The 25,813-nt window shown below is 41.4% G+C and overlaps 1 protein-coding gene across 3 annotated transcripts in view; it reads right to left on the reverse strand.

Moving 5' to 3' along the window:
• LOC128743586 (CUGBP Elav-like family member 2) overlaps positions 1-25,813 on the reverse strand; it is a 439,607-nt gene that overhangs the window by 343,333 nt on the left and 70,461 nt on the right. For 2 of the 3 annotated variants that reach the window (XM_053840187.1, XM_053840185.1), the window contains exon 3: positions 21,741-22,597. In XM_053840187.1, coding sequence (XP_053696162.1) covers positions 21,741-22,222 — 482 coding nt within the window. In that variant the 5' untranslated portion in view covers positions 22,223-22,597. Of the gene's footprint in view, positions 1-21,740; positions 22,598-22,778; positions 22,840-25,813 lie in introns of those variants that run through there. The other variant, XM_053840188.1, reaches the window with a different exon arrangement.

The following is a 25,813-nucleotide window of genomic DNA, read 5'->3' on the forward strand; positions in this document are numbered from 1 at the left end:
AAACTTTGTAAGTATTTATTCAACGTTTACAAAAGAATCGAAAAAAGTATTTTTCTATCTTAGGAGTGAGAAAGTGTCTGGTGCGAAAAATGATGGCTGGATAAATTAATATATTGAAACATATTGAATCGTGCAATGGCAGGTGGTGCTCTCACCCACGTTCTTTTGGTTGGTACCCGAATGTTTTACTAGCTAAACCACTGCCGCATCCTTATATTAGGTAGTTTAATATCCAATTTTATATTTTACTTCCAGTTCTGTCGCTCTACGCACCACACACTCCTCTCGACGACGCGAATTCTCTCTCTCTCTCTCTCTCTCTCTCTCTCTCTAGCACACACATACATACACACATTCACTTTCTCTCTTACTTTCACTCTCCCTCTCCCTCTAATTATTACTTATCAGGATGGCAAATGGTTGAATAAAGCCTCTTATTCAGCAACTACTATCTCTACCTCCTCGTGGTACCATCCGGGATACATTCCTTAGTGGAAATCGGACAACCGGTGGAAACTAGGGTCGTATGCGGACATAGAAGGGGTACTCATGCGAAGGCTGAGTGTAAACTGTCCGCCTGCAAGACGGTTCTTGTAGGAGGTAAGACTACTAAGAACCAAAGCAGAGGGTCCAAAGCCCCTAAAGGAGGATGGTTTTAATAGCTGTCATAGCTGTCATAGGAGGATGTGTTTAATAGCTTTTTTATCCATGGCTATTATGTAAAAACTTGAATGGCTGAAACCCTATTCCAAGGTGTGACGCGACCCGTGTCGAGGGATAAATGGTGGAGGGGGCTCTATATATTCTCTCGCCGCTACGGAGCATGTGGAGGGCGCCCTTCACAGTAATTTGCCCTTGCTGCATCAAGTCGGTCACTGATGCAGTGGACGATTTCTTACCGTGCATGTTCTCTCTGCCGAAAACCAAAGAAACGATAGAGGTGGAGAGGAGAATAGGGGAGGAGCAGGACTTGAACGATGCGCTAGCAGATCTAAAAATCAATTTAAAAATCTAAAAATATATAACGTCGAGGATGAGATTTACTCAAAAGTCGCTGAGTCTCAATAAGAGAGATATCAGACAGCTTACCGGTCTTGCGACAGGACATTGTCCAAGTAAATATCATCTTCGGATTCTCGGTTTCGTACAAGATGATATTTAACCTCGGAACACTTGCTCTGCAATCGTGGAGCACTAATAGTACGCAGACTGCAGTATCACAAAAAAGGGAGATCTGGTTGGCGTCGCCGATCAGAGTACTAGGTTCATAAACCTAGTCATCCCTGATTGGCAAATGTCTCGCTCGAGCTACCAGCCTGTCACTTCCTTAATCTTAATAAGTGATAGGTAAGCTTGAAGAGTATAGTAAAATAATAAAACGGGGCATACCACAATAGTTCAAAATACTGGACGCAGTGGTAAGAGTACCCAACAGAGGAGGATAAAAAATTACTTATCGGCCCGTTACGAGTAGCTTGAAGGCTCCAGGCTTTCGGGTGTTATTAGATTTAAAATCTGATTTGAAATTGGACTAGAATTTAGAATCGAAATCTTACTTGATAGGACATTAAATTAGACTTGAACTTAGGGCGACTTTGGCTTGATGTTTTATTTTAAATTGAACTGCAAATCGGACTTAAAATTGGAAAGGAGAATTTTAAAATTTGAAGAGTTATTTTGAGAAATTGAACATGAAATTGAATTATGCACGAAATTGAACTTAAAATTGGACGTAAAATGGATTTAAATTGGACTCAAGTTTGGATTTGAAGTGCATTTGATTCTAAAATTAAATAAAAAGAAGAAAACTTATCCAATTTAATTCTACTATGTATATTTTATTCACAACAGATACGTATTTCGCCCACGACTTGCAGGCTTCCTCAGTGTCTATTTTCGAACTTGCATTTGATATTAACCATGAAATTTGAAATTTAAATTTGATTTGAAATTAGCATTAAACTTGGCTTAAAATCAGACATACAAATGGACTTGAAATTGAACTTAACATTAGACTTAAATTTACAAATTAGATACGAAATTAGACACGAAATTTTATTTGAAATTAGGATTCATGTATTTTCTCTTACTTTCTTACACATGTTACCTCTTTAATGCTCGTTTTTTCTACTTTGCAGTACGGTTTTTGTTCTCACTTTTTTTTAATTTCCTTTTTTTCCTTGTTTTCTTTTGTTTTTCACTCATTTTTCTTATTTATTCCGTTTTTTCTCGTTTTCTTTCGTTTTTCACTCATTTTCCTTTTTTTCTCGTGTGTTTTCTATTTAATTGTCCCGTTTTTTTCGTTTCCTGTTCCATTTTTTCTAATTTTTGGTTCAGTTTTCTTCTTCTTCTTTTTTTCACTCACTTTTTGTAATTTTTTGTTTTCTGTTTTTCTTGCTTGGTTTTTTTTCTAGTTTTCGTCTATTTTACTGCTCCTTCTCCTCGGGTTCCGCCTTCGTTTGTTCTGTTCTTTCCTGTGATGGTTTTTTTCTGTTTTTGACTCCAGTTTTTCGTTTTCCCTTTCCCTTTTTATCTCCGAATTTTTTGTCTTTTTAGCTCCAGTTTTACGTTTCTCTATGCTCCGTTTTGTCAGTTTTTCTTTTCTTCTTTTCTGTCCCATATTTCCATCCCATTTTCCATTCTCATTTTGTCTTATCTTCCTCCCTTTACATTTCGCTTGACCTATTCGTCCAATTTTCCAGGTTTTCTCGATCGGTTCTTTTTTCTCTCACACTGTTTCCTATTTTATGTTCCGTTTTCCCTATCTTACCGCAATTTTCTTCTTTTTATATTCCGTTTTCTTCTTTTTCTATCACTTTTTTTTACTTTTCTGTCCCATCTTACCTCTATTTGTTTAGTTTCCCTTTCTTTTCTTCCTCGTTCTATCATCTATCTATTTATCTCTGTCTACCTGTTTCTCTATTTCCCTCAACCCACCTTTGTCTTCTTACCGGTATCTTTCTTCTATCTATCTCTTTCCTCTTTTCCTCATGCGATTTTTCTCTATTTTCGTCTTTCCCTTATCCCACCTTTGTTTTCTTACCGACATCTTTTTTTTATTTCATTCTTTTCACTTTACGTTACAGAAATAGCAAAATAACCTAAGTCACTGCCATTGTCTAGAGCATCAGTTTTATTATTTAACGTTTATTTTTAAAGCAGAAGCAGACTAAAATTAACACAAATATTAAAGTGTTTACCTTCCGGAGCTGTCAAAAGCCAATCCCAATGTGGCTTTATTACTGAGTGAGACCAAACATGATGACAATGTTTAATCAAATTTTAGCTTACATGTTTAACATTTAATGTGGACTGCATTACCAACCCAGCTAGCATTTTCATATGTATAAAAAAGGTAAAAATCAGCATTACGTACAGATATACATGGTAAATAAATCGTACTTTATGCGCAAAATTGGCATATCCGTACTATTTTGGAGGCGATATACGTGATTACGAATAATTTTGAGCGTTACGACTATATAAGTATTTATATACGATAATATCCGATTAAGCGCGAGTTGCTCCGTACTACTCTATGATTTTGTGCTGAAAATCATATGTATATCAGTCATTATCATTATATACGACAAAAAATCAACTTGATCCCACTTTATCCAGCTTTAGTCACGATTTCGAATTTGTTAGGAGATATTTACGATAGTTTTCGTACATTGATATACGAGTTGGTGCTAGCTGGGAATATTCATAGTTGAGCCCATCAGCGCTATTCTAATGACATTTCTACTTCTAACGCTCTTGCGATGAGATAGGCTTTATCAATCGGGGAACCAAAGATGGATTTTTCCACCGGAATGTCCTCCCTTTCATGTTGTATGGATACAGTTTGGACGACACCATCTTCAGTCTCTTCCTGAGTTGCGAATGGGTCTGTCCCTACATCAGCTTGACGGACGATTCTATCTTTACCAGGATTTGTGTAAGTCACACGACCAGCGTGTCCAGTTGATTTGTAACTGGTCATCAACTACTGGAACTAGCATTCTTATGATAATAGGAGTGACTTATTGAAATTATTTTGTACGTCGAGATATGACAGGTCATCACAGATCCAACAAGTCCGAAACGAATTCAACCAATTTTGAATAAGATGTCAGCTATTGATTAAAGCTTTCTTGTCATCCATCGGTTTGGCATTGATTGGCTGCAAATTTTTCTGCCATTCATCATTAAAAACTGGTTTGGAGGTAAGGACTCCTGTTTTCCGATAACTAGTCTTGTGGGCGTAAATTTATCATGTCCTCTGCTTACGCTAACAAGGTCATAAAGGATTTATCGTTCAATTTCCGTGACGACGATAGTGAGTGTTCCAAGAGAAACTTTAACGGAGTGAACCATTCGCTCCCAACAGCCACCCATGTGCGGCACAGCTCGTGAGCTGAAATTCTTTTGAAAGTTCTCTGCTAGCAAACAAGAAATTTGTACTGTTAGCGGTGCACAATTCCATCGGTGCTCTTCTTCATGCCCGCCCAGTTAGCTCCGAGGTACGATGCTGGCCTAACAACCCAGTCGTCGTATGTTCGAATCTCGACTGGGCGATGCCGCTATAGAGTTAATAGGATCTTTGCACAAGACCTATAATTTTCCTGTATTCTAATAACCAGCTGCGAAGTCTGTCGATAAAGAAGGGTCAAGTTCTTAAGGACGTTTATGGCTTTATGGCTTAAGGACCCATGGCTTTGCTTTGCTTTTCTTCTTGCGTTGAATCGTCTTATAAACCAAAATAACTAATCGCTGCCGATTGATCCTACCTTCATACTGATTTCTGCATTTATCAACAGGAGTGGTACTGGCCCGAGGAGCATAATGAAGCCTTTTGTTCGCGGAAAAGTTATAACTCGTTCTGCCACCTGCTTTTAGGAACGAGATTGGTGATGTAAAGTAGTAAGGAAAAAATACATGCACACCCACCCTTAGTTGTTGCTTTATCGATGATGAAGCCTTTAGCCGGGGGCAAATTATATAGATGGTACTGGCTCAATTCGTGTTGTGAAGTCTCTTGTCTATGGGCAAATTATAATTAGTCTCCACATTTCTTATACCTGGGCGTCCATTCAGAAAAAAATCGATGCCGAAAAATGTCCAAATGACGGAACCATCTTCGGCGGTTCGGAAACTGTTTGGGAACGACATTGACGCCGATTAGCGATGGATCGAATCCATAAGAGTTGTAGAATTTTTTGCTTCTCATATATCACCCGCCTAATTTTAAAACTAAGCATCTTGTACACGATGTAGGATTAGGCGGGTGATATATAAGAAGCAACAAATTCTACAACTCTTAAAAATGGTCTAAAATTTGCAAATGAAGACCGATTTTGTTGAAATTTTGACCAAAGTTTTAGGATTGATAATAAAATAAGTGATGCCGAGCTGAGGAATGTGGGTCATTTTTAAGGTCACTTTAAGAACCCCTAAAGTGAGAAAAATTTCATTTTTGTAGTTAAATTTCATATTTAATTGAAAAAATCTCGTCTAACTTTTATAGAACCATACTGAATGTGTATATATCCTGAAAGCTTGTCCTCTAAGTTTTCCAAAAATGTATAAAACACTTAAAATTGCTCGGAAAATTATTGTACACCTAGCCAAAAAAGTTTTTTTTTGCAATAACTTGAAATTTTGGGAGTGTTAGGATGATGTCATATGTGTTTTAATGATGTACTAGGTGCGACTAACAACGTACACTAGGTCACTTGCAAAGTATATTTAAAAAAAAAAATTGTCACACCGTGTTATTAAACTATACTTTAAACAAGACAAGAATTTCCGAGTTGTATAATTGATGTACAGTCCGTTTACTTCCAGGGTAAAACAAAATACCATGCGTTTCCATTGAATTTCACTACTTTACGTTTTAAAGAAAATATTCTCAAAAGAAGTCCAAAGCTCATCACAGCTTATCGTAATTTTCAACCCGTTTCCAAGACTGCCTGGTTGACCATCAGTGAAAAGGAAGCAGTAAAGCAGCCCATCGCCGTAGAGGCCCGGTCCGGCCCGGCACATTTTCTTCGTCTGCTTTCTTCGCCTTTTTCTACATTGTTATTGGGCCATAAGCCGGATCATCTGATGGATCTCCGGGGAGTAGTTGTAATGCTGGGCTGATTTACTTCAGCCTAAAATAAACCTCCTGCTGCCTACCCAGAGCGGGCACGCTAGCGGGCTCAAGCGAAAGTATCATAGTAAAGATATATTTTTGTTATGACTTTTTCACACGCTACGAACCCGTAGCGTAGCCTCGAGGAAAAAGAGAGTTAGCTGGATTGCTATCATGAGGAGATAATGAATTAGATCGATGATAGGATACTTATTGGTGTCCCGTGCTCGTAACCATAATATATAGGTCCCAACGTCGTTGTTTATTCCGTCTGCCGCTTGGGAGGGTCTATGTCCAACAGGCAGAGGGAGAGATTATCTCGAGAATGTAGAGCGAAATCGGTATGATTCTTTTTTGTTCCTCCTGATTGAATGAAGAAAAATTGCCTCCTTACCGGTGCTAGTTTCTATGGGTTAGATTTGCCAGAATGTCGATGGCGTACGAGAGAGAAGGCCACAAATATTGCCGTTCCATTCGAAGTACGGCAAAAGCCGCCACGATTTATGGCCATCGAATTCAGTCTACCGGTTGACTGGCGATACACAATCGAATCCGGTTCGGTTCGGTCCGTTCCAAACGCGCCGAACGATTCTAGTTCTGCCAATATAGCGTATGGGATTCGATTATCGCAGGACCAAGCGAAGCCAATGTGTGCGCCGACATGTGAAACTAAATTTTTCATTCGTGTTCATATATTTGTCATTCGCACGGATTTTCTACTCCGCTTTTCTAAGCTAGCCGAGCCGCATAGTCAGTACAGTACAGGCTGCTCTGCTCATGGAAAACGATAAATTCGGCATTTCGTCGAACTCGCCGCCGTTCACCGTGGGTTAGGGGGTACAATGGAGCAAACCGTGACGAAGGATTGATAATTTCGGATCGAGGGAGCCGGACACCGCGCGGCTTTTACTCCACTGCACTCAAGCTGCACTTGTCGGAGCTGTAGGTATCGCTCTTTATTAGACATTCATGATGCCCAATTGGGATGGCTCAGTGCAACTGGATTGGGTTTTCGACAGTTGATCATTTCGACTCGACGATGGTGTCTTTGTCCGTATTATACTGCTCTAGGTGCAAATCGGATCCGACTGATCCTTTGTTCAATTTTGTTTGCCCGGCTATGTGTCTCCTCTGCTCTATGGCAAGCCTCTATAGAGCTTTCGCAGGGGTCTTGTAGAAATAATAATCGTACAAAAGCAATATAATAATATTATGCTTTCAATCATGGTGTTGCTGCTGCCGGTACCCTTCTACCAATCTGCTTGGAACCGGCACAATCGCAACTAGTGGAACACAGAGTCATACGTGCACGAAACAGAATTGCACGGTTTGATGGTACAAACGATGGTAATATTCGAGCTACCGTGAGACTTTCTCGAGCGCAGTTAAGCTACAAAACCGGGCAGATAACACGGGCGTGAATCACAACCAGCCACAATATATGAATATGGGAGGGCAGAAGCTAGGCAATGCGAAATCGATAAATTTACGATATGTGAAAACATATGTAGATTTTATTACTACATCCATAACGGTGGTGGCCAGCAGTGTGCCAACCTGAAGGAAAAGCGGTCGATACTCGGTCCGATTGCATGTACCTATGCTGTGCGAAAGGGTGAGCAGGACGTTGCAACGCAACATGCACACACCAAACCGATACGGGAGAGGTTAAGCGGTAAACCCGGCTGAGACCACAGGCTCGTTGCACCATCCGCTCGGTCGCATACAGACACATACGGCAACTGGAAGCCGCGCGCCGGTCGTCCGGATGCTCATATGAGCGATAATAACATGCATCGCCACCGGTGACGGGGTGCCACTTGAACTTGAGCCAAACCGACAAGGATCTCTACAACTACTTGTTCATTCATTTGAAACTCGAATGATATACAACTCGATGCTGCATCCGTCTCTCGACTTTTCGAGATCGACCGGTAAAGGGTTGTTCAGATAGGAACACGTAGCATTGTATGATTGGCACTTGCACATCAACTCGACGGGAATTTATGCTCTAAACGTCTGAAAGTAGCATTTCTAATCGAGCCGACGCTGCAGCAGCGCGATTGCCTTCTCCGCGAATAGCGGTGGAACCGACGAAGCAACGTTCACAAAAGTTTAGAACGTCGAAAAAACTTTCTAACGAGTTTCTAAGCACTTTACCCCCACGGAAAGCGTAAATTTTGTTTCCTTGTCGGTAATAGAATCTCGGCGGAAATTGCACCACCACGAATTGGTTGGATTGGAAGAGTTTTGCTTGCCTATAGGGACTTGGGCCGCCGGGTGCATGCTGCGTTGCTGGATATCTTGTTCCCAATCGGTTGGTCATTTTATGGGTTGACAATATTTGTTAAAAAATAATCGAATTATCGTATTGTACTAAGACGCTCCAAAAACTTCAGTCAATCGAATTATGATTAGAATCTACAACTGCATCCATTTATTGTTTGCATTTTATGTTAACAATTACTTTTTACGTACGTATAATTCATTTTATCCGAATTTGCGAATTGACATTAACATTTGTGCCATAATATAGGCAATAGGACTATTAATGGTGCCTTCACCCTACCGTCCAATAACAAAGAAGAAAAAATTAGAAGGGCTGTGTATCAAATGGTAGATGTTAGATGAGGTTTGCATTATAGCTTTTCATCCTAAACAATCGTAACCATTGTCTTTTGTTTAAGCTTGCCATAAGATGGTCAGTTTTCATCTCGTTTAGACACAGACGTCATCATTGTTTTCAGTGTCATCAGTTTGAAAACAGACACTGATGAAGCCTGATGTCGTATACGAAATACGTATCTAACTTATATTAAATTAATGGAATTCCGTCGGCAAAATTTTTTTTTCAGTACATTTGCTATCAGTCCAGCAGCAAGCGAAACACATCCCTTTACTTATTTGGGTCTCCCCCCTTGTTAAAGTCCATAACCTCCCTTTTGTGCTGATTCTATTACGTCCAAGAACATATGCGCCAAATTTGATGAAGAACAGTCCAGGCGCTTCGGAGTTATGGCGAAACATACATACATACTCACGTTCCTCCTAACAAACACCGCCCCTCCCTCTGGTTAGTTTCATCCCTTTGTTTCGCAGCCACCTATTAAACTGCATATAAATTGTAAATTTAGGATGACCTTTGTCATCATTTTGAGTTTTGCATATTTCTGAGCAGTTCAACCTTAGATGATTCATTTTGGCAATTACGTAACTATGGAACTATAAATATACAAATTTATATTTTTCTAATTTTCTAGTTTTCTAACAGTTGTAAGTAGACCTAGGAAAACCTAGACAGCGGTGATTTCTGCAGAGGGCTGTCTCAAACCACCATAGAAAAAGTACAAGGGTCCATGCCTAGTGGCACAGGCGCAGGCTTGACGTAGGACTACGAATGTGGAGCAATTCGTCTCCTAATGCTAAAGCCGGTGATTTTTGTACCAATTTCATATATAGATGCCCAAGTTGCGCATTAAAGGATTATGTTCATACATGTGAAAAATTCATAATTTCAACTCTTCAGCTTCAGCTTGGGCTTTTAATAAGACAGACCCAGTAAACAATTTGGTTTGCAAATCCAAAGTTGCAATCTCTCAGTTGCGGTTGCAACTGAGAGATACGAAATCATATCCGCACGAAAAAGTTATATTTCACACCACATATAAGAATACAGAACATATAAGCACTAAAGTGGAGGCGATATACGTGCAAAAATTTTTATAATTCTATCTTGCATTCTATACAACAATTTTTGGAACACGCAACTAAATAATCCTCAATATGCGATTAAGATATAACTAAATGTTACAATTGTCTATACTGCTTTACAATTCACAGCCATAAGTTGTATATGACGATACACACGACCGCAAAACAACTTATTGTACACTTCGGCTTGACACACTCTAATCATTATGCAATTCCAATGTAAAATTGACATGCATACGACTTAATATGCACTTTCTATTACGATCTTGTGTTATCTGGGAGAATCACAAATAGGAGGAGGGTAGAATAAGAAACTGGGATAAGGTGCATCTAGAAATATGGACACAACAGAACAACAAAAGGAGACACGACTGAATCCAAGTCCAAGTCCAAGTCCAAGGCCAAGGCCAAGGCCAAGGCCAAGGCCAAGGCCAAGGCCAAGGCCAAGGCCAAGGCCAAGGCCAAGGCCAAGGCCAAGGCCAAGGCCAAGGCCAAGGCCAAGGCCAAGGCCAAGGCCAAGGCCAAGGCCAAGGCCAAGGCCAAGGCCAAGGCCAAGGCCAAGGCCAAGGCCAAGGCCAAGGCCAAGGCCAAGGCCAAGGCCAAGGCCAAGGCCAAGGCCAAGGCCAAGGCCAAGGCCAAGGCCAAGGCCAAGGCCAAGGCCAAGGCCAAGGCCAAGGCCAAGGCCAAGGCCAAGGCCAAGGCCAAGGCCAAGGCCAAGGCCAAGGCCAAGGCCAAGGCCAAGGCCAAGGCCAAGGCCAAGGCCAAGGCCAAGGCCAAGGCCAAGGCCAAGGCCAAGGCCAAGGCCAAGTCCAAGTCCAAGTCCAAGTCCAAGTCCAAGTCCAAGTCCAAGTCCAAGTCCAAGTCCAAGTCCAAGTCCAACTCCAAGTCCAAGTCCAAGTCCAAGTCCAAGTCCAAGTCCAAGTCCAAGTCCAAATCCAAGTCCAAGTCCAAGTCCAAGTCCAAGTCCAAGTCCAAGTCCAAGTCCAAGTCCAAGTCCAAGTCCAAGTCCAAGTCCAAGTTCAAGTTCAAGTCCAAGTCCAAGTCCAAGTCCAAGTCCAAGTCCAAGTCCAAGTCCATTTACCTGCTGGAGTATAATTTGTTTTAAAGTGATGAAAGTATAATTTTCATTTGTTCCCAATTTCGACTAAAAGAGGTTTTGACTAAAAGCAATTCACCATTTATTAAATAAACCTATTAAAGTTAGGTTATGACAGATTTTTATTTGGTAAAAGCCTGCGCTTCTGGACAAGGCAGATCCTGAGATATGGATAAGACTGATTTGGAAATAGGAAAAGGACAGAGCGAGAAAAGGGACGGTACAGAATATGAAACGGGACAGAATAGAACCAGCAAAGAGACAAAGTTGAACGAGAAATGAATGGTAAATAAATAAGGGCAAAGCACAACCATGAAAGCAACAGAACAGAACTGGAGCAGAGAGAAAGAGGGTTATAAAAGGGACCGGATTGGTATTGGGGGACAGAATACAATAAGACAAAACACAACCCTAAAGTGACATCATGTGGTTGAAACAGAAAAGAGACCTAACAGAACCATGAAACAGATTAGACAGTAGCAGGAAATTGTCAAGACAAAACCAGGAAAGGAAAAGAACAGAATCCCAGTGACTAACTGCAGAAGCGCCGGCCGTTACTGGGGAGGCAGCCCCACTGAAGAAATCATCTCTGTCTAGGTCACATTCACCAGACTTGAGCAGATTTCCGTAACTTGGCACCGAAGTGTTAGACTGTGCGTGATTTCGCAAAATTTCGTATTCAGCGAAATTTAACAAAACTGTATGAAATTTACTTTACAATTTATGATAGATTGAACTATAGTCAAACCAATGGTAAACTTCGTACGATTTCGTAAAATTTCGATAAACACGTAATTTTGCGAAATCTCACACCGTCTTACTAATGCAATGTATTCCTTTGGCCGTATTCACCATACTGGACCATGTTTTTCTGACATGGCCCATTCAGCAGACTTAGGCATACTTGCCCATGCTTTGTTTGGTGATATTTACCACATTTGGCCCTATTTCCTTGACTTCAACATATTCCCTTAACTAGGCCATATATATTCAACTTGAGCAGGTTCATCAAACGTGTCAATATTCCCCGGATTTGAGTTAATTTCTCTGATTTGGTCAAATTTCGCGGACATGGTTATAATCGTTAGGTTTGGACTCTTTCAGCAAACTGGCCATGTTCGTCAGAACTCCGCTTCGAATTGAAATAAATCGTCCAGTTCTCAATTCAAAGCAACTTTTACGGGCTACTGATTGGTCCTATCGGCATTCGAATAATACGAATCCGTTCTGTATTCATAAAGCGTTTTAAAGCCAGGTTGTCCCAACTGAATCGGCCACGGCTCCAGTGCTGAATGATCCCCAATAATTTAGCTTATGATTATGTCCTACATTCGTCAAGTCCGGGATCCACGCCCCCGGGGGAACAGCGCGAATAATGTAAATCGATCCACCAAGTTCCGAGTAACCGTCGGGGATTGAATTGACAACGACAACGACAACGTGTACTGCCGTCAAAAAAAGGGGTCAGCAGTGCCGTATCGCAGCGTTCGGCCTGGAGCCAGGGATTTCCAATATTCAAATTTTTCACTTCGGCGGGGTTTGTTGGGCAGAGATAGCAGGAGCGCTCCCTTTCGATACGGGAAAGTAAATGATAACAAGTTTGCTTACCCTTTTGCAGCCTGGTTTTGCATTCGGTTGGTTATCTGGGTGGCATGGTGGGCGTAGATCGCCCGGGCGAGGTAAGCCGTAAAATATGATCCGGAAAAGGTTGCTACTGCTCGCGAAGGGATGCGTAAGTAAATCCCACGGACAGTGCCATCCCATCCAGTGTTTGTATGTGTATTCCGTTTCGCCGGCGAAAACTTCAATGCGAAGCGTGTGCCAGGCCAGCAACGGAACTTGTATCGAAAATCGATTTCGATTGTACGATTCGATTTGCATAAGTTTGGTGCCCATTTTTCCTATCATCCCCCACTTATTCGCAATTGGAAATCTTATTTTTCGTGCCCGTCGAATTCGATTAGATTTACTTCCGAAACCGAATCGATGGGATGATGGTGCTTCGATAAGGCGCCAAGCACTGAACTCGTTGATCGTTTGGAAGGGGTTAGGCCCGCCGGGAGGAGGGTGGACACTGTGGCTTCAAGACTGACTGGAGAGATTTATTTTATTTCGTACTCTTTCTTCCCCTGTTGAAATAGACGTACGCTTTTCGTTTTACGGCTTACGGATGTCGTTGAATGTTATGACTTGATGCAGTGCAAACTTTATCCCATGGTGAAACGAAGTGAGGTGATAGTTGTGCGAGGATAAAAATAAAACAAATCATAAATAAATCCAATTATGAGGATCGAGGGGGAAAGTGCACGAATATTGATTTGAACGACAATTTTGAAGAGGTTGGTATGGCTCATGTTTCATTTTGAGTTGAATAATTTGATTTCAGAGCAACGATCATCAAAACTAATTCATCACAAATGTAACTTCCTAAGCAGCACATACTTTGGTTTGCAGTCTTGTGTGTTGATATTTTCCTCAACTGGAGAAAAACCTCCCTCGCAATTTGTCTTGCACATACACGGTTGTAGGAACAGCCTACACGTGGAAAGTTTTATCAGACTTTTCCATCTTCAGCGTTCAATTTAAAAGTCCCTACTTTCTAGGTACTTATTTAGGAATCCTACACATAACCTAAAGAATTGGGAAATTGGGAACAAGTAAAAGTTCGCAAAAAGTTTCGCTGTTTTTCATTTTAACCCTCTGCTAGTCACAATAAAGAAGTGGAAAAAATTAAATTCAAAATTCGTTCCGACACAGGAGGAGGAGCAAACTTCTACGGTTTCATTCATTAACATATTTGAGTTTGTAACGAGTGTTCGGTATTTTTACGTTTCGTGGAAAATGATTTGTGCATCAGTGGAGATGGTGTAAAAAGAAAAGTATAATCTCATTCTGGCAGGAAATAAATTTTCCTTCCTAAACTGATAGGCGTTAACTTGTGAACAAATCGTGTTCCTTTGCAGGCTTGGTGGAGTAAGCTCACTCGTAACGAAACGAAGTTTGCTCGGTTCCAGTTGTTGTGCGACGCCGCGCCGGTGCGTTGGACAAGGAATTAACTCCTCCGTGGATCTTTTCTGGTAAACATTCGTCGTTTGTGGTAAAAAGGAGGGAATGAACTAATAAATTTAAAGGTGATTTTCCTTTTCCCTGTGCTCGTAGACTGAGGTGTCCGAGACGACGACGACTACGACGGCGACGGTGGTTAAAAAGACCATCATCCTGGTTCTTTCGCATTGGCCCAGACCGCCGTGCCGGTCGGTAAAAGCCCAATTTCCTGCCGGTGAAAGATGATCGCCCTTTTGGTCAAGTCGCTTGTGCCGACGCTCCACTACTGGGGTGGCTGTGTACGAGAGCATGTAATTGGTTGGGTTAATTTACGTAAGCTTGACACGCAATAGCTCTCCGGAGAGAGTGGGGGTCGTGGAGGGTCGGAAAAGTTTTCCCCCAACGATGGTCAGCTTGGTTTCTTAAAGCGTCCAGGGGAAATGAAGCTATTTGATAGAACGAAAACAGGGTAAGTTTCTATATTTAGCAAGGACATTACATGAAAAATGTGGGCCTTAAATATGCCATAGTAAATACCACTGAGCCACGATTTCGGCAATTGTGCCATTGTGATATTGTAACATAAATATGGTCGATTCAAATCTTTCCATTTCTCCTAATTACATTTTTTTATTGTCAACTTCAAACAGTTTCGCTTTCATTCAGATCAATCGATAATCTCAACAAAAAAGGAGAGCCATTCTCCCAATGTTCCGGTAATTTTCATCGTGACAGAACGTTTAAAGTTTTTACGGTCGTGTCACTCGTAGCCACCATCACCGAATGATCGTGCTCTGGTGGTCGTAAATCCAGTGTGATGATGTCAAGCGTACAAGCTGTCCATGTGTGTCACCCGATAGCCGTTGCTTGGCAAGTGAGCTTCAGATTAGAGTCAAGTGATAAAACAAGACAACAAAATTAATAATGGGAAAAACTACACATGATCTTCCGCCCACTAACCCGCATTTTATCGGCATCCCCGCGCACGAACAAACGTGATGATACTCTGTATCACGACGATAGCAGCAGTCGACATCGTTTTACTTTTATTACTTTTCCAGTGCTGATAACAACCCAAACGAGTGGGTGTTTTGATGGAGAACGCATAAAGTGCGCATGAAGGTACACTTCCAAGGTACAATTCTCCTGCTGAGGGGTGGAAAAACTTTATAACCCATAGGAAAACTACCGGCCACTTGTAAAGCCCGCTGGTCGACACGATGAAACGTTTCCCTAAAAAACTAATAATAATATCGTCGTGAAACAAGTTTAAATAAAAAATTAATATCGACAAAACGACAGCTTGGCAGCAGCCAGCCGTGTTCCTCCATGAAAAGTTGAGGTCCCGTTCCACCCCCGTTTCTTGGGTTAAATAAAATGCTAGTGTTTTTTGCCCCACTATACGATAGTACTAGTGAAAATTTTATCGCATGTTTAAAACGGAAACTTCCACGGCTGTCGCTGTCACACAGTCGGTTGGCGTAAACCGGTTTGCGGCCGCCGCCGACGCCTCCGTCGTAACCACACCGCCCCTTCGTGTACCGTAGGAAAATCCTCCCACACACTCATTAGCGTTCTCCACGTCGTCGCCGTCGTGGAGCGTACTTCCTGTACCTAAATCACTGGAGAGGGGTTCGATTGCACGGAAAATTGATTTCTGACATTGTGTAAATCACTACTTCCGAAATGCACCCGGAGTCGGTTCGGTTCGGTGTATGTGTGCGTCTGGGGTGGTTGCTGAGGGGGGAAAACTGGCTGTTCCAGCCGTGAGTAGTATTATAATTAATGCCTACTGGAGGCGGGTACGTTCTGGGAAAACTTTCTGATTTGGTTTAACATTTTTCAACGGAGGTAATAGGACTTTGACTATATCTATATAGATCTACATAGGACTTTTTTGTTCCAGGCCAATGTTAAAGAAATTTCATTTTGTTGTGTTTGATATAATAGATCGATATTAAAATCTGTAGTCATTTTCAAGATTCAGTATTACAGACGAACAAAAAACACTTGCTGTTGAAAGAAGCAACGGATGGATTTGAAAGACATTAAGAGGCACCTCAAACAAATTGGAACACGGAACATGTTTTGAAAACCCATTTGCCAATCCATGAAACGAAATGCAAATGATGATTCTGCTTCTTCTTGTCAGTTGAAATCAGTTAAACGCAGCATAAGAGTGGTGTTGGCAGAATTTACCCCATTTCATATTGTCATTTTAATTTCCCCAGAACGCATATCCATATCGGAGACTGTTCAGAGACTGAACTGGAGAAGTTTGTAGGCATATTTTCTGTCAAAAAAGCACGATTGCCAAAGATAGTATGAAGAATTCAACCTCTGCTCTATATTTAGCCAGACTGATTTATTTGACGTCTTCTTTCAAATGGAAGCGGACGAATGCTGCTGACTCAGTAAAACTTCATTGTATCCGTGTTGACATATATCAGCAGTACCGTTGATCTGAAAGCTGTTTGAATTATATTCTGCATTCGACATGGTGCTGTCGTGAAAAGAGGCTGACGCAGGGGCACTCGCTAGTCTGCTTTTAGCAAATTTACCATTTACCATTCAATGCGAAAACTGCAACTGAATCCAACTAAAATAACTTTAGATGTTCAGAATTATGTTATTTTAAAGAGAATTTAACACAGAAACTGGTTTTATTACATCGAATACTACTAGTCTGTTTGAAAAGTATGATTAGAATATTTGAAAACCATGGTATGTTAAACCTTTTAGCTTGTGCACTTCCGTAAAAAACAATCGGTACAGAGACTTTTTTCTAGCCCTAGCCCTAGCCCTAGCCCTAGCCCTAGCCCTAGCCCTAGCCCTAGCCCTAGCCCTAGCCCTAGCCCTAGCCCTAGCCCTAGCCCTAGCCCTAGCCCTAGCCCTAGCCCTAGCCCTAGCCCTAGCCCTAGCCCTAGCCCTAGCCCTAGCCCTAGCCCTAGCCCTAGCCCTAGCCCTAGCCCTAGCCCTAGCCCTAGCCCTAGCCCTAGCCCTAGCCCTAGCCCTAGCCCTAGCCCTAGCCCTAGCCCTAGCCCTAGCCCTAGCCCTAGCCCTAGCCCTAGCCCTAGCCCTAGCCCTAGCCCTAGCCCTAGCCCTAGCCCTAGCCCTAGCCCTAGCCCTAGCCCTAGCCCTAGCCCTAGCCCTAGCCCTAGCCCTAGCCCTAGCCCTAGCCCTAGCCCTAGCCCTAGCCCTAGCCCTAGCCCTAGCCCTAGCCCTAGCCCTAGCCCTAGCCCTAGCCCTAGCCCTAGCCCTAGCCCTAGCCCTAGCCCTAGCCCTAGCCCTAGCCCTAGCCCTAGCCCTAGCCCTAGCCCTAGCCCTAGCCCTAGCCCTAGCCCTAGCCCTAGCCCTAGCCCTAGCCCTAGCCCTAGCCCTAGCCCTAGCCCTAGCCCTAGCCCTAGCCCTAGCCCTAGCCCTAGCCCTAGCCCTAGCCCTAGCCCTAGCCCTAGCCCTAGCCCTAGCCCTAGCCCTAGCCCTAGCCCTAGCCCTAGCCCTAGCCCTAGCCCTAGCCCTAGCCCTAGCCCTAGCCCTAGCCCTAGCCCTAGCCCTAGCCCTAGCCCTAGCCCTGGCCCTGGCCCTAGCCCTAGCCCTAGCCCTAGCCCTAGCCCTATTTGCCCTAGCCACTGATTTGCATTCATCAATTTCCACGAAACCATTAGCACGATAGCACCATTAATTGTGGCAGATTGATTTTAAGTATAATTTCTTACACTAACATGTGGACAGTCAGTTAAAATATCAATTAGCTAACGTCCTCTGCATCTTACTAGTTTCTTTCGACATTCTACTTTACAGCTATTTGCATACTGGACAGAATACAATTGAAACTAAAGTAAAGAATTTCAAGTACATACTAACTAACTGACGCAAAGCAGCAAATGAAACGCTCAAAAACTATTTTCGGATAAGAAAGTCTCTAATTTTCCTCGCTTTCAGAATTGCTGCGTCACGTCGCAGGCACAAATATCACTTTAGCTATTTTTCCGTACAAGATATCAGTTACGAACAAATTCTTGCCGTATATGGATGCAATCTGGCAAAACGAAAGGATGGCCGCTCATTATTATATGACGTTTCACATTCAGAACATCAAATTGGACTAGATTCAATGTTTAAAGATAAAATCGATGAAAAAAGCGGTGGTTTTACACTTTAACAAAATTGTTTACTTTCAGAACATCAAATTGAACTGGGTTGAATGTTCAAACGATAAAATCGGTTGAAGAAAAGGGTGAATTTGCACTCTGGTGTACTTTTCAAGCACAGATATCAAATTGGTATAGGTTTAAACGTCGGGAAGAATCTTCAACCTGTTCGGTTTTGTTCCTTTTTTGGGAAAAGAAATCACACTAAACAGATGGTGTGTTTAACTGTCGTTTCTGATTGTAAAGCAAGGAAATCATAAAGAAAATGTATGGGAAAAAATGATCTTGAAACTTTACATACATTTTCACTATTAAGCGTATAAAAGGTTTTATACCCCCCGAAAACCCTCGCTGAGAATCGCGGCTAACACGCTGACAGACGAACAACTTCACGTGTAGTACCTTGCAAGTCGTAAGGGTCTGCATAGTTTCGTCGTCCTTCCAGTAAAAACAAGTTAGATTTAAACTTCTCGGTCGGTGGTTATCTACAGTAGACGGAGGAAGAGGCACAATTTGTGTCTAAAACCCAATCAGATGCGTCGTTATCTTAATAAGTGGGTTTGACAGTCTCCTTTTGTACAAGTACCAGCGAGCCACATGCCCTGGCGGGTGTTGTGGGGGTTCAAATCCGGCTATAATCTTAGATTATAGCTTGGTTCGACCCATGCATCTTCTAGCATTGGACAAAAGGTAGGAGTCAAAACGACTACTTCATTCAATCTTTCATTCGAATGTTCTTCTATTTTCGCTATGTCTATTTTCGCTTTCACACCTACCCGGTATAGTAAACAAAGACGCAGTTCTACGTCAAAACCTTCTAATGCCTTCTTATCAAGCTCTTAGAATATCCAAGATTACTCCCATGAGGGACGCCTAAAACATTCGTAAACACTTCAGAGCGAGAAGCTCTGATCTTAACGCAAAGCGATCGGTTGTTAAATCGTTAGACAAATTTCAATTCTCTCTAGTTTGTTCAGCAGAATTTCGTCACCCACTCAATCAAATGCTGCCTTGAAATCAGTGTAGACAACAACATGTCTGCCGTGTTTTATTGCGCGAACGCAATATGATGAAAATTCAGCGAAATTTGTCGTCGCATCAAACCGCTTAGGATAGAATCCATGTTGAGCAATTGGAATGTAGTTCTTACGAGAGCAGAAAAGCGCCTCATTGATAATGATTTGAAAAACTTTTGAAATGCAGCATGAGGAGGTGATCCTCTGTAATCCCGAACGTCGCTCTTGTCACCTTTCTTGTGAACAGGAAATATAAATGAAAATTTCCACAAGAAATTTATATGAACACTTTATCTTTTAGAGAGCAGACATGACGATGTTTTCACTAATGAGAAATGAACGGAACTCAAAAGCATCACTAGCACAATTTTACGGTGGCAGAAAAATCCAAAGGAAAGCAGCAGAGCTAGAAAATTAATGGAATTTTTTTCCTGATAATACATACTAAATACATAATTATTCAAATTTCTATGCAAGCACTTCCCAACATATCGCCGAACTTAAGTTCGAGGAGTATCGCTAGTAATTTAGTTTTAGTGTTCTAATTGCAACAATAAGTAACACTTCCGGGTTTGCTAAAAAATTCAGTTAGCTTGCATTAATTTTGCACGCTGAAAATTAAGATTCTTATAGCACCACTTTCGCGCTACCCTTTCGAAGAGTGTTCGTATAAGAGCAACAGGAATGAGAAGAACCCTTTTATACCTGCCGTCCGGTTTCCAAGGCAGCATCCCGAGCGAAGGGACCCGGATCGGTGGATCAGTTTGGACGTAAAACTGGAAACTTAAGCTAGCAGAGCAAGCTAAAGGAGTGTTTTTCATAATTTATGCAAACATTAATTTTGGTAGCACATTCGTTGCCCATTCATTCCCGCCAGGTGTGACGCGATTCTATACTCCTAGCTAGTACCCTGCCCGGGATGGGGTTCAGTTTGCGTTGTTGGTGGATCTGTTTTGATTCAAACCAGGAAGGGAAGGTGACTGTTTTCATGATAATCAGTTGCTGCTGATAAAGAAAGGATCCTAATTTACAAGCGAATTGTTTTGTTTCTGCGATACGCTTGCTTATTTTGGGTTAACTTTATTTTTAGTGTAGAGGAAAGGGAATAGGGATTCTTTCAGGCATTTATGGAGCAAAATGATGAGCAAAATTATGGCAACAAGCAATAAATACATTCCAATTGAATTATGAACAAACGTGATGTTTGTTAGTAGATTGATTTCACCAGTGCAAATACCGATTCAATAGTACTCAGTTCAACAATTCGATTATCGAACAATCGATACTTGAATGCAGCATTGAGCGTAACTGATAACAATAAGGTGCTTGTGTCGATGGGGGCGTGCTCGTGCCGGGACTTTGCCCTTAAAGTATCGACACAAAATTACACCCACCAATACACTGCTCCAATGTTGCTTAGAAAGCAATCATGGACATGCCATTAAGGCTGCTTCCCATCGACAACCGCGTGCAGCTGTTCGGCGTTACACTTTTGCGGATTCATTTAATTGGCCAGCATCCATTCCGACGACCGACCGAGAGTGACCCGCTGCGTGATTTGAAAGGTTTCTTTCGGAACTAACGAACGAACCGAACGGTGTCGTCAACATTACTAATTTGCTCGAAATTTTCACTCTATTTTCGATTATGATGGCAAACGGATCTACGAAAATCAGCGAGCTACCAACAGGAAAATGATGACTGTCTAGTGCCCTGCTGCCTGACTGACTGATGAAAATGCGCCGGTTGTGGCGGACGCGGTTGTTGATTCGATTGTTAGACAATAACGTTCTCAGCGGTCTGCTGATTGGGGGCCGGGGGTTGAGCTTGAGAGTAAGTTTATTTTAATTTTCAATGGAGCCTGAAACCCTGCAGGGCATGACATGAATTAAGCTGGTGTCGCTGATAAATATGCCTTAACAAGGCTAGTAGTCAAATGCCGAATTTTGCGGAATCCTTTCATGGGTTCGGCAAGGTTTGCGTGTTTGATTCGGTGGTGTACAACTCCAGCGAAAGTATTTTTGTTGACCAACCAGGATGCGTGAGAGTGGTGCAAAATATATTTGACGAAGTAAAGTTTGTTGATTTGGTTAACTTAATTACTGCCAAATTTCATGTTTTGAAATTGGGTCAAGCAATCAGTTAAGTTAGAATCAATTGAACAGAAAAACAGATACTATTAGAATTTGTCGTTATTCAGCGTAACAATTCAACTGATGCTCCAATCTTTTGTAGAGCAACTTTTCTTCTTTGCGGTCACCAAAATTTGAACTGCAATCACCAAGTAACAAGTGATAACCAAATTTCAATCTCATTGCGAAGCTAACAGTACAAACTTCGTTTTACTTTTCAGCCAACCGCAATGGCATCTGCAAGCGAACATCTCTATCAAAAACAATCTCCCTTATCTTCTGTTTGTTTCCCTCCACATCCGAAAAACAACATACCGAAAGTAGAAGATTGTCCAAACAACACCGAAGCGAGGGTGTCATCAGTAAAGATAACACACCAACCGAGCATCGGGCGAGCCAGATGCCGGGGTAGCGCATCCCAGTTTGACCCTAAGAGAAAGAAAAATGAAACATGCAAAGCAAGGCACTTACTTTTCCTTCGCGTTCATCTCGATCTGCGACGCCGCTTCTGGAACGTCCGTTCCGAGTCGGTGGTGAAGCTGGTTGTGAAGGTGCTGCTGCTGCTGTTGTTGTTGCTGCTGCTGTTGGTGCTGCTGCTGCTGTTGTTGTTGTTGTTGCTGTTGCTGTTGATGATACTGATCATCAAACGAGCCATTGCTGCTGCCGATCACCTGGGCACTGCCACCAACCAGCGACCCCACCGCGGCGGCCGCCGTCACCGCCACCAGGGACCCATTATTGGCAGGATTGTTCACTACGTTGCTATTGTTGTTATTGTTGCTAAGACCCGGCTTCTGGTAGGGATGCTTGGCCGAGTGCAGCAGCTGATGGTGATGGTGGACGTATCCACCTAGCAGCACCTTGTTGCCATTGCTGTCGATCCCGGATGACGGAGAACTCTTGCCGGAACCGGGCGAGATCTTGCCGGCCAACGCTTCCAACGAATTAAGCATTGTTGTTTGGTGATTAAATTTGAAAGGAACACTTTTTTGATTGATTTGACTTGATACGTTACGAGGGGTTGGACACTTGCACAGACTATGAAACACGCGGACACAAATATAACAATACCCACGATTTGGACACTCACAGACACACGCAAAAGAAAACACTCTTATCACGAATAGAGGGTAGAAAATGAACACCACCTTTTCGCCTCTCGCTCTATGGCTTATTATTTTGCTCTTTTGCTAGCTTCTTACTATTATTTACTATCATCAGACTGAAGGATTTCCAACACTTTTTTTCTTTTTTTCCGCTCTTTACCTAGCCGCAGGATTCTTCTTCAATCTATCACTTGTTGCAAGCAGTGAAGAGGCTCTCTTGTGCTGAAAGAAAAAAAGGAAAAAGAATCTTATCTTAGATAATGTTGTGTGCTCGACTCTACTCTATTTTATTCAGTAACCGACGCTTATCTTTCGCACTGGACACCGGTGTGCGGTGCTTCGGTGCCTCCACTGTGTATGGTTGTGATTCCCAACTTGAAAGCTTTAACTACATTCAACGAACCTTTTTTTCCGTCCGGTCACTTGACCAATTTCAACAAACCAGTGCTGATGATCCCATTCGGGTACCCAAACTTGGTAACGGTAACGACCCAATTCCGATCCTTTCGGAAACAACTACGACAGCGACAACAACGACAAGGACGAGGACGACGACGACGACGACGGCCTGCTAAACGAAGGAAAAGTTTAGCAACTTCCTGTAAGGACAACCCGCGCCTAAGGCGACTGCTAACTACTCCGAAACGGTGATTAGTACAAACTAAATGGGCCGTCGCTATCGTCATTGTCGTTGGTTTTTCTGCCCTGGCCCCAGGGTCTTATCAGGTTGCCGATCCGAAGTGTGCGAGAGGGAGACAGAGAGAATGAGAGCACCCGCTGACGACATACCAGGTCGCGTTATCTATATTTATTTTGCCTCGTCTATTGGAGTAGATACAGTGTGAGCTCTTTTTTTTTATCTATACCACGGACACATGGCCAAATGCGAACAGAACAGCAGTGCATGTGAAATGTGACGCAGCAGAAGGCGCATCATAAGGGCACTAAACATGTTTTTTTCGGTTTGCCCAGGGATTATGCAGATAAGGTTTGACTTGATTGCATTGTTTTCCGCACATTCGAACTTCCTAAGTTTGCCATACTTTGCGTTTCAGACGTAACAGGGTGGGTGGTTTCATTAGACACGAATATTTTGTCTATTTAATTAGAGGGTTTACAGCTGGCCCAGTTTTCTGTTTACTGTTACATTGCAACATGAAAATAATATGACAGACAACGTTGTGCACCTGTAGGAATAATGATCTTTATTGAAAATAAAGAAAATGCACTCTTTATCATTATTATTTATTTATGTGAGCCTTAGTATCTGGCTCCTCAATTATTCAGATAAGAAGTTATAAATATAACACAAACCACAAAGCTCTCACATTACGGTAGTCTCACGATATCCCGCTACACCAGTCACTCTTAATTAATATTTTATTAGTCACTAATGAAACAGTGCTTCAGCTGTTTCTTATCCCCTTTTGAATCTATCTAGATGTAGGGACTGACTCTGGCACATTTTTGTCCTCACCAGCTGTCATAATTCCTAGCTAGTGCACCCGCTCGCGGGTGGTTCCAAACTTTGTGTTCATCAGCGATTGCTTCTGATAAATCCACTTCCAACAGTGATTGTTTTTTGCTCTCCTCTTTTTCCAATACGTGAATGTACTCTTCATTTTCGCAATTAAAATCTTAAGTGTCGGTACAGTGGAAATTCGTTAGCTTACTACCAACTGTGGAGAAATATTCTGAGTTATTTTGAATTTTAGGAAGCTTAGAATTTTGTATTTTGATTCTTGATTCTGACGGTTTAAGTTTAGATTTTCGATTGTCGATTTTCAGTTTTTGATTTTTTACTGTTGTTTTTAATGTTTAAACTGTTAATTTTTGGTTTTTGAAATTTGGCATTAGCTTTTTGCTTTTAAATTTTGTAATTTCGGTTGTTTAAGTTTTGCTTTTTGAGATGACAGTTTTATTTGTTTTGTTGTTTGCATTTTCGTTTTTTGCTTTCGAATTTTTTATATTGAAATTTTGCTCTTTGTACTCAGGAATTGCAATTTTTGATTCGAAATTTTGATTTCTAATTAAACCTTTGAATTGGAATTTTTAATATGTATTTTAAATTTGGAATATTTAAATTGGAAATTTTAAATTTTTTGCATTTTGCTCTTTCATCTTTGCTTTTTGCGTTTTACTTTCTGTTTTCTGCTTCCTGCTTTCTGCTTTTTAGCTTTTTGGTACCTACTTTATGCTTCCTGCTTTCTGCTTTCCGATTTCTGCTTTCCGATTTCTGCTTTCCATTTTCTGCCTTCTGCTTTCTGTTTTCTGATTTCTGATTACTGTTTTCTGCGTTTTGCTGTCTGCTTACAATTGTTCAATTCTAAATTGTCAATTTTCAATTTTTAAGCTTCAATTCACAAATAGGCGAAAATGATTGTAAATTCAAAGCAGCGCTCTGGATCACTTTGGAAGCGATCAAATTCAATATAAATCAATTTGGTAAAACAGACCCCAGTTGTTTGACAGCATTCAAGGAAGGAATTCGAGAAGTGCGATGGAATAATAAAGAAAGTTTTGCTAAAAGTTTCAAGTCTTTTCTGAACGTATGTTGAGATTAAATTTGTGTTGTATACTAACCCCGAGCCCGCCGCGGGTAAACGGTCTCAAAGCTAATTTAGAATTAAGGTAGGTTAAGAATTCGGAGCAAAAAAGAAGAACGCAAAGAAAAACAGTACAAATTTTCTATTAAATGTAAATAAATTGTAAATAAAGTATTATTAGAGAAAAAAAAAAAATTGTCAATTTTTATTTTTTACCTTCAATTTGTAAGCTTCAATTTGCAAGCTTCAATTTGTAAGTTTCAGTTTGCAAGCTTCAATTTGTAAGCTCTATTTTGCAAGCTTCAATTTGCAAGCTCCATGTTGCAAGCTTCAATTTTCAAGTCTCAATTCGCAACTTTCAATTTGCAAGCTTCAATTTTTAAGCAGCAATTTGTAAGCTTCAATTTACGAGCTAGAATTTGCAAGCTTCAATTTGCACAAGCTACAATTTGCAAACTGCAACTGGCAAGATTCAATTTTCAAGCTTCATATTTCAAACTTCAATTTGTAAGCTTCAATTTGCAAGCTTCAATTTACAAGCTTCATATTTCAAACTTCAATTTGTAAGCTTCAATTTATAATTTTCTTTAATTTTCAAGCTTTAATTTGCAAGTTTCAATTTTAAAGCTTCAATTTGCAAGCTTCAATTTGTAAGCTTCAATTTACGAGCTACAATTTGCAAGCTCCAATTTACAAGCTTTAAATTGCAAGCTTCAATTTCCAAGCTTTAATTTACGAGCTTCAATTGGCAAACTTCAATTTGCAAGCTTAAATTTGCAAGCTTCATGTTTCAAATTTCAATTTGTATGCTTCATTTTGTAAGCTTCAATTTGCAAGCTTTAATTTTCAAGCTTTAATTTGCAAGCTCCAATTTGCAAGCATTAAATTGCAA

Source organism: Sabethes cyaneus, chromosome 3, assembly GCF_943734655.1.
Source record: "Sabethes cyaneus chromosome 3, idSabCyanKW18_F2, whole genome shotgun sequence".
Lineage (NCBI taxonomy): Eukaryota > Metazoa > Arthropoda > Insecta > Diptera > Culicidae > Sabethes > Sabethes cyaneus.